Source organism: Physcomitrium patens, chromosome 16, assembly GCF_059467195.1.
Source record: "Physcomitrium patens ecotype Gransden chromosome 16, ASM5946719v1, whole genome shotgun sequence".
In the NCBI taxonomy this organism is placed as follows: Eukaryota; Viridiplantae; Streptophyta; class Bryopsida; order Funariales; family Funariaceae; genus Physcomitrium; species Physcomitrium patens.
Window position 1 is genome coordinate 13342290 of NC_143425.1, and position 12394 is coordinate 13354683.

General features: G+C 33.1%; 1 protein-coding gene and 1 long non-coding RNA gene across 2 annotated transcripts; both read right to left on the minus strand.

Annotated features, from left to right (window-relative positions):
• Positions 1-1215: 1215 nt before the first annotated feature.
• LOC112293736 (putative pyridoxal 5'-phosphate synthase subunit PDX1) lies at positions 1216-2918 on the minus strand. Its single transcript, XM_024543523.3, has 2 exons — positions 2425-2918; positions 1216-2009 (listed from the first exon to the last, which is right to left on the minus strand). Exons 1-2 carry the CDS (start codon positions 2735-2737, stop codon positions 1381-1383), a joined length of 942 nt encoding a protein of 313 aa, XP_024399291.1. The 5' UTR covers positions 2738-2918; the 3' UTR covers positions 1216-1380.
• A 1447-nt stretch (positions 2919-4365) lies between these two features.
• On the minus strand, positions 4366-6009 carry LOC149987660 (uncharacterized). Its single transcript, XR_016507163.1, has 2 exons — positions 5611-6009; positions 4366-5498 (listed from the first exon to the last, which is right to left on the minus strand). It is a non-coding gene; the product is annotated as an uncharacterized LOC149987660 (long non-coding RNA).
• Positions 6010-12394: the final 6385 nt, after the last annotated feature.

Genomic DNA, 12394 nt, shown 5'->3' on the forward strand with positions numbered 1-12394 from the left:
GATTCACTTGTGGATAGAAACTAGTTTGAAAAGAATCTAGAGTTTGCAGTTCTTAGTAAGGTTCAATGAATAGGAATAATTTCCGAATTTATGGAAGATTTTGAAAGAAAAAGACAGAAGCATGTGTTTTAATAAGTTATTATATGGAGGAAATTTTTGTCACCTATTTCTTTTCAGATTATTGTGCAGTAAACTCTAATTCTGTTTCAATTGCACGACTTGTGATTTATTCTAATTTGTTTTGAATGATACTGCAACTCAAATGAGACAAACACCACGTCCTGCTTTATTTTGGTTCATCACCAAAATACATTCAAACCACTATCTCATTTTTTACTTTTTTATAAAAATAAATTAACGAGTTTGATTCGTTTAAAAGAATCGTGTATGCATAGAAAGAACATAAATAACATGACCCTCCGCTTGACCATCAGTCACATGCATACAATGTTACAGATGTCTTCTTTTGCACCTTACTAGGGGCCATATAAATTATTTCGCTTACATCTGCGTGTGTCACAAGCTTAGCAGTTGACGAGTCTCAGCCCACTCATTAACCAGAGTTCATATCCGTAAAGTTCTGTACTAAAGAGGGTGGGGAGTTCGACTATGGCTGTGATTGAGATTAGCCCAGCTTTGTGATTGACTCCACATGTTCAAATTGTTGCAATTACACAAAGTTTAAAGCCGACCCCTCTCTCTCTCAACTTTGGAACTCAGGCACAGCGTTAGATGGAGGCGACCACATGGTGTGATAGAATGATTCCGCCAATATTCAGGCTGATCCAGACAATTTGGTAGACATGACAACTTTACCTCAAGTAAGCTATCGTTCAACTTGGTATTCATCAAGCATAGCAAGGATCTATTAAAGTTGTACTAAGCAAAAATGTAACGACTAACAACTGACGATTTCATGCTTCACCACAAAACAGTCCCACAGCAGAACTGATGATTTGGTAACCACACTTGGTGCAGCAAAATCACGTCACCACTATCTCAAAAACCCTCACATGACCAGACAAAGCACCATCATGAACGATTTCGACTACCATATGACTTGATCCTTCAGTGTCCAAAAGCCTAACTTGCACCTGAGACACAAAGTTGAAATCCATGCACAAGATTTTCAAAGCTAGTCGGAGAGATTGGTCAATGTGGCAGAAACGACCACAACAGTATAACTATTGACGGGGAATACACACTGCAACCAAGTTGGATCAAAGTGACAGGATAATGCTTTGATATTTTGCGAGCCAAAAGGCACTGGAGAACAAAAGCGACTGCCTGCTCAACCAGAGATGAAAGATTTGATTCTACATCTACGTCCCAGATAATATTTTTTTTAAAAAGAAAAATGACACTGTGCTATTAATTCCATTACTCTGACCTTGCTGCAAAGCGTTCAACCTTCTTGTCACTAAGGTTGATGCCCACCATAGCTTCCCCAAGGTTCTCGCTCACTTCAGCAAGTACACGGGCGTCGTTGTAGTGTGTCACAGCTTCCACAATAGCACGTGCCCGCTTGGCAGGATCGCCACTCTTGAAAATTCCAGAACCAACGAATACTCCATCACACCCTAGCTGCATCATGAGAGCTGCATCGGCAGGCGTGGCAACACCTCCGGCGGCGAAATTGACGACTGGGAGTCTACCTAGCTGCTTGGTCTGCCTCACGAGCTCATATGGAGCTTGAATTTCCTTCGCATAGGTGAAAACTTCGTCATCGTCCAAGCTTTGCAACCTACGAATATCTCCTAGCACAGACCTCGTGTGCCTGACAGCTTCCACCACATTCCCAGTGCCAGCTTCACCCTTAGTTCTGATCATGGCAGCGCCCTCGGCAATTCGCCTCAGAGCCTCCCCGAGGTTACGGCATCCACACACAAATGGGATTCTGTAGTTGTGCTTGTTGATGTGGTGGACATCGTCGGCTGGTGTCAGTACCTCGCTCTCGTCAATGTAATCCACGCCAATGGCTTCAAGAATTTGTGCCTCCACAAAGTGACCTGATCAATCCAGCGTCTGAAATAGTTAAAAAATGTCCGCCAAATGCATCACCCTAGTCATTCTCTAAACCAGAGTAACTACATAATCACCACCACCTCGTCCAGGTTGAAATTAAGAGGCCCACGAAGATATTCGACTAAGACCGCGCAAATAAATAAAACATGGGGGAGAAGCATACCTGACTAAAGGTCTATTAAAATCAGCCACACTGTCAAATCCTACCAGAAGCCATAACCCCTTTCAACAAACTGTATGCACGTTAAACCCTCGCAAACTTTTTAATGCTCTTAAATCTTCATGTGCAAGACCTGAGTTACCCAAGCTCACAAACACACTTCGCTACAGAGTTCTCCAAGTTCTCGACGCTATTAGAAAAAGAAAAGCGTGCCAAGGGCGACAAGACGAGCAACACACCGATTCTGGCCTTTGCCATGACAGGAATGGTCACAGCCTTCTTGATCTCCTTGATCATCGACGGGTCACTCATCCTGGCCACACCGCCCTCAGCGCGGATATCGGCAGGCACGCGCTCCAACGCCATCACGGCGACAGCTCCCGCCTCCTCAGCAATCCGCGCCTGGGCAACATCCACGACGTCCATGATCACTCCACCGCGCAGCATCTGCGCCAAGCCCACCTTCACAGCATACGAGACGGTCTTCTTATTCTGGTTCTCTGAGAGCCCGCTGCCATTGTTCAGGACAGCCACGACGCGGTTCTCCTCCATCTCTCTTCCCCCTAATTTGAAGCCTCGAGCTCAAAACCCACAAACAACTATCCACGCCCACTCGCGAGACAAACTTCAATTGGGGTACTGTGCTGCTGCGAGTCCTTCCTTCACGTTTCCAATCTCACGACCAGCAGCAATTCGAGTGAGGGAGGGAGGGAGGGAGGGGAGAAGCACAACAATGCGAGGTTCGTGACAGCCCTCACAAGCTCGATGGCAGGGCGTTTTGGGGGATCCGGTGTGGGCGGGCGGCGGCGAGGCGGCGAATGAGGCGAGTGGGGCACGGTTATAGGGTCCCGCGGTAGAACCAGATTCTCTCAAGTGATCATGGAGATGCGGCGGCCACATCACCCGCCCGTTCACTATTGGATGTTCCCGGAGCACGTTCTAACGTTCCCTTGGTCGCCCTAAAGGACGCAAGCATATCGAGGATGAACTACGTTCGTTTGTCGCACAAATTGACTCCATGTGGATGAAAACGTAGATTTTTTATAAAAGTTTGTTGCCTATTGTTTTGTTGTTTGTGTTCCTTTGGGGGCAAACTCGACACCTTGGGTATCAGAGAGTGATGGAAACGAAGATTGTGTGCTTATGTATATATACACACACATGCACATATTAACTTTTGAATATATTTTTTTGTTTAAATCGTAATCATTCATTTGATTTTATTTGAATTGCTGTGATTTTACAGTTGAGAGCTTTACATTATGTCAAGACCTAACTAGGAAAAAAGGAAGTTAATTATCAAAATCAAACGATATCTGAATGTCGGTGAAGGAAGTGTGTAGAATCTCATCCCGAAAAATAACCTTGTTCCAGTGATCACCTTGAGTTTGGCAGTAAATTTTTTTATTTTTTTATTTTTTTGTAATCTTTTTAAAATTTGCTAACATGTAATGTTTTGATGACCCCAAAAAACTTACAAAAACATACTAAAAACTCTCGTTGATCCACAAAATCAGTCTTATTTCATTTTTTTATTTTCTTCTTCTTAAAAACAGTTTGTGCCCAAGTTTCATTTTAAGGCCAAGTTTTTATAGGAGAAACTCTGATCGCTGTTGTAACTCGGCATCTAAACCTCTTGGAACAATTAACAGACACCCTTTTGGTTTGAATATGGTTAAAGAAAGACAGACTTTAGATTCCACAACAAAAATACTCTATTTTTATTTTTATTTTTAGATCAGGTGGTTTTCAACAAAGTATTCTATTTTATATAGCTTTAGAATTTGCACAACATATTCTGGATATTGATTGAACTGTATGAATTATTTATCAAACAAACATCCCTACAAAAGAAAATCTCGAAACTATTTAAATTTTCTCACTCTATATTTTGCCTTAAATTATTTCATAAAGATCACAACCAAACATAAAATGATCCATGATTCACATAACACATTTCACAAATCACTCCGCTTGTTTTCAATCAAAGCTCTCTACTACGTGTTGCACTTTAGGTTACTAAACCCACTACTTAAAAAACTTACAAAAAATTAATTTTGGCATAGTAATTTTAAAATAAGAGCAATGATTGATTAAATGCAAACCATGTACATTATGTACATATTTATACTTGTGAACACTTCCAAAAAAAGAAATATCAATATGTATAAAGTAGAAAAGGCTTATAAACGAAATTGTTTTATGAAATGTTCAAAGGTTATCAAGAATTATTATAAATACTGCAAGCATCATTTGGCATGCTCATGGTATTCATAATAACCCTTTTTACACCTTGTACGCACATACATGTAGCTAGATGCAGATAATGCAATGGAGTTGTGGAAGCTTCGAGGACAGGTAGCCACATCGTCCGGAACCGGTTTCACACCAGCCACCGACGCTCATGGTTATGTGGCTCTTCTCCCTTCATTGCATTGTCTGGCTTGGCTTGGCTTGCGAATTGCTGCCTCCGGTGCCCTCCCCAAGATGCCAGCATCCCATCCCGCTTGTGCATTGGGAGTTAATGCCGCATTGTTTCTCCTCGATGGCTGAGATGTGCGAATTGTACCGAGCTCAGGAAAGTCATCAACTCCAAACAGCGGCTTCGAGGCTGCCCATTTTTGCAACACTCCGTTCTGAGGAGGTAATGCCGGTTGAAGTGGCTTCGATTCCTCCTCGGTGAACGATCCGAATACAATCTGGTGGAGACCAAGGAGATCACTACCAGACGAAGACTGAGGAGCTTAATTCCTTGGTTGAGTAATCCCGGACTAAATTCACGGGAGTTGGTGTGAATGGGAGCGCAGGTACTACATGCCCATGATTTCAACCAGAAGAAAGGAGCATAACAATCCGAGTAGAAATTCTGGGAAGAGACGAAGATATGAGAGGCGGATTAGATCAAGACAATGCATGGATGGGGGTGTGAACTAGTTGACGGGCTTTCTGTTATTGTATGGCGTTTGGAATCTGCGTGTTGCTCGGATCAAAGATGTGAAAAAGGTTTAATTCACGCAACCAATAGCAATTTGAAATCAACAAACGTCGAAATTCGCAATACTTGTGCCCTTCTTTAATCCAGGATTATTCGACAACTGCAACTACAGACTGATCGCAGCTTCGAATCGTCAACTTCAACTTCAACTTCAGAGACCCCCCTAAGAATGCACGACCATGCCGACAGATCATGCCGACAGCTCATGCCTTCCATTCATGCATCCCGATCCTAACTTAGGATACACAGACCAATCCATGAACCCCCTTCCCTAGGCACCCAGGGAATACCAAACTCAGAGTAAGGACGTGATAGAACCTGCTTCCCCATGAGAGCCCGAGAAATTGCAAGGTCAATCGATATTCTGCAATAAAATAAAAAAATAAAAAACGAACATCCCGAGGCGCCGCACAGAGAGTGATAGAAATACCTTATTAGGAGGTTTTTCTGATGACAATAAGCGCGATTTTTCAATGCAGCGGTAGTCTCAGGAGACGAAGGCCCTGGTCGGCCCCCCATGACTCTCTCACCACAAACTGTTTTCCGCAATCCAACAGACTTCTACTGACATGCTCTTCTCCACCAATCCGCTCGTCCTTCCCCCCCGCCGCACTCTCTAACCCATTCCTCTCTCTCTCTCTCTCTCCCCTCCACGCACGGCGTTCTCTCGCTCTCTCTCGAATTGAATTCTCCGCGCTTAATCGCTGCAGCTATGGCGATGGCTATGGCGAAATCCCTGCACTCACTCAGTCCATAACGAATTAAGGAAGGGGCTTCGTCCCTCACCAAAGCGACAAGCTGCATACCGACACCTGAAGCTCCTCCCGCTTTGCCTTTCACTTTAAAGTTTCATAACTTTTTGAGCCTCGGGGAGATGTTCCCCTTAATGTTCCCATATTGTTCACATAGTTCCCATGTCCATGTTTCTACATTATTGACATTATCAAATAATGTTGAGTATTGGGTACTCAAAGTCCTTGTGGGTTTGTCATTCTAGTTGAGGCATCGTTTAAAACTGATACATCTTATGTTTTAACTTTCAGGCCTCAAGACTTGATTTATTTGTACTTTTTTTGGCATACACTATGCCATAAACGTTTTTGTTTAAAAATCAAGATTTAATTACAAACACAATTTGCAGGTACAAAATTTGTGATTTATATTTTAAAATTTTAAATTATGTTCGTATGTATAGAAAAAAAAATTAACTCAAATAAATTTAAATTTTATTATTTTATTTTTATTTTTTTACAATTATAAATATTATTTATAATATTTAAATATATAAAAAAGTAAAAGTAGATAAAAAAAATTAGTAATGTTTTTTTTTCAAGAAACATCAAGAAAACTTCATTTAATTTTTGTAGATTTAATCTTTAAATGTTTTTAGGTGTGCTATGCAGCAAAAAAATAACAATAATAAAAAAACTCTTATATGTTAATAATATTATAAAATCTATTTTTAGAATATATTACAAATTAAATATATATCTAATATTAGAGATATGAATGTAGTCAAATTTTTGTAAAAATAATATATTCATATACAAGTAAGAAATAAAAGAAGATCAGGAAGAAGCATAATTATAAAATAAGTAGATATTAAAGTGGTCCTTGTCAAATATAATCAATTAGAGGGATTTAAATTGAAACCAAAGGATAAGAAAAGTGTTAATAAGTTGAGGCCATTCTCAATCTTGCACATACATACATTCTAATGCAAAAAATGGCCTTAATCTTACTTTTGTGAATTAAAAATTTAATTGTAAGATACTATTTTATCAGCTTCTTAATTTCTTTTTTCTTTTTGAGAAAAAATTGCATGGTAGATTACATATTTTAAAACATCTAAACATCCGATTTGTTTGTAAGTAGCTTCTTTGATATTTTTTAACTATGATATCAATACGTAATTGTATTAATATTAAATTTAAATCTATTTTTAATTTTGTATTAATATTAAAAAATACATTTTAATTATATGGACTTAATAATAATTAATATAATGCCTCCATCTTTTATGAATTTATATGTATGTATGTATATATATATATATATATATATATATATATATATTTAAAAAAACATCATTTAATTGTATGGCTATATATTTTTATTTTTATGGATTTGTTTGAACTTATGTTTATAAAACTTATTTAAACAATACTCCTCTTCTTCATCCATATTTTTTTATCTTCTTGCATTCAACAATGAAATTGTATTAGGAACCACCATGAACACATTCTTCCCAAGTTTGATTTTGCTTGCTATTCTTAATAAATTGTTATTGTAGAAAGAAGAGAATTATTGTAGGAAAAGGGGGCTCGGAAGAAGGCTATTGCAATTTGACATAAAGAGATTTCTTACACAATCAAAGTATAAGAAGGAAGGATAAGTTATTGCTAGAAGAAAAAAATTATTATAGAAGAGAAGAGCCAATGAAAGTTTAAGTGTATATTATATCAAATGCAACAAGCCATGTATAACACAATATGTAGCTATCAAGGACATGAATCCCATAGAACTAAAAATTCAATACATTCTTGTATTACTTAAAAAGAATAGATATTTATCTAAAATTAATATTGTATTAAACTTGGAATAATTATTATCAAAGACAAGATGATTAACAAGTCTTAAAACAAGAATAAGGACTAGAAAGACATTAACAAGTTTGAAGAAGGCTTTATTCTTGCCTCCATATATATTATCTAACTAGAAGCTACGTGATGACATTCTATACAACCTGTAATATGTGTCTAACTTGCAAAGCATGTGTCTCAACTTGCAAGGAAAATTTTTACATGTATACCACATAATTAGCTTATACTACAAGCTATCAACATGTACAATACAAGGTTATCTTATTTATCAAGTTTCTAACCTACCAATCAACTATAAATACATGTAAAGTCAAAGCCAAGTCTTTGAAGCTTCTAAGAAGATTTTTTATAAGATATTATTAAATTTATATACTTTAATTTACTTCTATCTAATCATATTATCTAAATAATTATTGAAGTAAATATATATGTCTATGACATTACTCCCTCTTCAAGAGACATGTTCCACAAGGAGTAGTGATTACATGTTGATGAAGTCCAAGATGCAGCAAATTATATTTGTGACATACTTTGAACTTTGTTTTCTTTGAATGTAGTTGATAGGTCCTCTTGGCCATTGATAATGTTCTATTTTAAAGCAAGAAAACTATTCTGTTATTTGGTCATTATTGAATCCATTGTAACTTCTTTCAAATAAAATATTTATAATACCATTAAGAGTCATTTCTACCTGCAATAAAATCACCAAATATTGAGAGTTTTTTCCAAGGTCATAGTACCAAACACATTATATCTCACCATCTATTCAATATAGGACATGTCATTCTTGAAGATCTTCATTTCTATTATGCCGACTTGAAGGTTGTGAAAATTATAATGTCTCATTGAATAAGTCAACAAACAATAGTTCTTAAGTTAAATATGCTAGTTGCTGATTTTTCATCTTCCTACTAGCACAAATATACAAAAATTACAAACAATACTAGAAGGTAGAATGCTATTTTTTTTGGATCTTATTTTTTTATATAATAAATATTTATTATTCAATATTTATTAAACTTGATTTTAATAGATATTATTGATAAAAAATATCAATCTTTTTTGTTACATTTGCAAGATTTTTGGCTAATTTCTATATGCATTCATTAATATCATATCAGTATCAATGAGCAAAATATTCCAACTTATTTCAACACAACCTTGAATCTAAGATTTTTTCAACTTCATATCCTTGATTATTGTCTATTTCTATAAGAAGAGGTGGCATTTATTATCTTTTTAGTATATCTATTGCCTTATATGGCTTAAGAAGAGACAATTAAAATACAAAATAGATCTTTATAGACTTAGATAAGTATAATTTATAAGCAGTTAGATTGTTTTATTCATAAATAAAAAATGATCCAAGTCTATTATAATCTAATTTGTCACAAACACAAATAGTCTTGATATTACAACAAAGTAATTATATCTTATTGCTAATATGGAATTAAGGTTGTTTCTTGTGATAAGCATTTGCATTGATCTTTTGTTGTTTTTGAGCTATTTTTACTTGTGCCATCATTTTTGAATGTAGTTTTAACAAATAATTTGTCAAAACTTTTGTTGCATTTTTATTAACTTTTGAAAAGTCAAAAGTATCAAGTCAAGGATGATAACCATAATTTGTAAAAAAAAGCATTTGTTGAATAGAAGAATGTATTATATTATTATAAGCAAACTCTACCAATGATAAAATAGTGGTTCAATTATCTTATTAATAATGCATGATGCACCTCTAATATTACTCCAAAATTTAATTTATCCACTTTGTTTATCTATTAATTTAAAGATGCAAAGTCAAAGATAGTTTTATATCTAAATTTAGAATCTTAAAAATAAATTTTAAAAATCTTAATACAAATTGAGTCTTTTTAATTAATATAATATTTTTTAGTAATCTATGATAGCAATAAATATTGTCAAAGAAAAACTTTATTATTTTTTTACTAGTAATAATTTTTGTATATGGTACAAAATATCCTATCTTATTAAATTGATCTACTATTATAAATATAGAACTATAAGAATTTGAGATTAAAAGATCCATGATAAAATCAAAAGAAATAGAAGATTATAATTATTCTAAAATATGTAATGGTTGAAAAAGTTCATAAGGTCAATGATAAGGAATTCTTAATCTTGAAAAAATATCACATGATTGTACAAAATCTTTAATTACCTTTCATATTTGAAGCTTCTAAAAATCTTTAGATATTAGTTCTAAAATCTTGTTGTATCCAAAATATTTGGATGCTAGAAAGTCATGAAAAATTTAAAGAACACATAATTATATATTACCTTTCAAAATAGAAAATTCTTCCTTAAAATAAAAGAAATTATTTTTGAACTCAAACTTAAAAAAATCATGATATTTAGAAGAATTATTTTTAATATTATGAATAAAAAGATCATAGGACATACTTGATTAAACTTACTTGAGAAAGGTTGAATCAATTATCAATGTTGATTTCATTGCTCAAAGATGAAAATGCTTTAATTTCAAAAAAAATATTTTATATTCATCAAAAGCTGCATTTCTTACTTTTAATACAAGTTAAAAAATATTTAAAAAGACATTTCACAAACCTTGTTGTTTTTTGAATCAATAAGTGATCTTGGAATCAAATCTTGATAAAGACATGCTCCAACGGACTTGACAACAATTTAAAACATATATTGCCATGAAATACTTGAGATTCTTATAATAGATATATACAATGATTGGATTGGAAGCACCTTTTAAATAATGATTCTATTTTTGAAATAAATACATAATTACAAAAATATCTTTATTGTGGATCTTATTGTTAATCTTGGTTGCTGAAACTTTTTTGGAATAAAAAGCTATTAGGTGGAGCTTATCATTTGCTCCCATTTGTAACAACATTGCATCTATAACAAAATTTGGTGTATCCTTTTTTATAAAGAATATCTCCAAAAAGTCAATGTAATATAAAATTAGTCCAAAAATAAATATTGTCTTTAAAACTTCAAAAGATGCTTTAACTTTATTTCTTTTCTCAAGTTTGATTTTACATATCAACTATGCAAGAGGAGTTCCAACTTAAAAAAAAGTTCTTGATGAAGATTTGATAATAATTGAAAAGTTTTTAGAAAATATTGGACATCTTGTATTATTTTTGAGACCTTTCAATTCATGATAGTTTAAACCTCCTTAAGATCTATCATAAGGCCATTATTTGAAATGATATATCCTAAGAAGTCAACTTAAATAGTGTAAAATATACACTTTTCTATCTTGACATATAGTCTTGCATCTTTAGGTTTTTGTAACATATAACAAATATGGAATTCATACTATTCTATATTCTTAAAATAGATTAGTTTTTTATATAGATAATATATAATAAAAATATCAAGAAATTCATAAAAAATCATTAATTAGATGTTGAAATATACTTGATGCATTTATAAGTCCAAAAGATATGATATTATATTAAAAATATTTATACTTGGTTTAAAATATAGTCTTCTATTTTTACCAAATTATATGCTCTTTGTAGATGTATTTTTGTATAGATCTTTCTTTGATTGAATTGATTAAAAAGTCTTGAAATTTAAAATAAAGAATATCTATTCTTGATAGTGATCTTATAAAACTTTCAATAGTCTATACATATTCACAATGATTTGTCTTTCTTCTTCACAAATAAGATAAAAAGACTTATTGGAGATTTTGAATGGCATATGAAGTTCTTAGCTAAATTTTTGTTAGTATATTTCTTGAATACATACATTCATTTTGCGATAAGCTATAGATTGGTACAAATAGTAGTTGAACTTTCTCTTGAAGATTAATTGAACAGTTATATAAACGTTGCTTTAAAAGAATATTTGTATTTTTCTTTTAAAAAATATCTTGATAATATTTGTACTCACTTAAAATATAAGTAGTAGTCTTTCTACCATTAAAAATGATTGTGGTATATAACAAAAGGTGATTCTTTTATTATAGTATACATAAAAGAACTTGCATCCATTAATAAAGGTTTGGTTGTATTAGACTTATTCATTTCAATTTAATTAATAAATTCTTAGATTAAATAATAAAAAAATTAAGATTATAAGAAATCTAATCTATTTAAGAATTATACTTTTTTAGCCATAAAAATCCTAAAATGACTTGGTTGAAAGAAGATCTAACCACATTAAATATTATTAAATTATTATGACAATTAGCTATTATAGCTAAAGAAATAACTTCTAGAAGACATAAGTGATTTTTCTAAAAGACAATGAACAAATATCTATTAATTCTATATGCAAAAATTTAATTTTCTTGAATAAAGATATTTCTTATTTTTTGAAAAAGTCTTTGTCTATAAAACAAGCTAAGATTCTTAAATTTAATAAATCAAAGACTTTTTAATTTTTTGGTCTTAAATAAACTTCTATTTTAGATTAAAGTAAGGAATTTGAAGAGAAAATAAGACCTATATTACATGATGTAGAAGATTTCAGCTACATAGTCCTTATTGTAGTTAAAAAACTTGTTTATTTGATCCGTTGTCTTCTTTTGCAAACATGCTTTTGATTTTGTGCTTATATTTTTTTTTTAAATAATTTTGAGTAATGTCCTTAGATTCT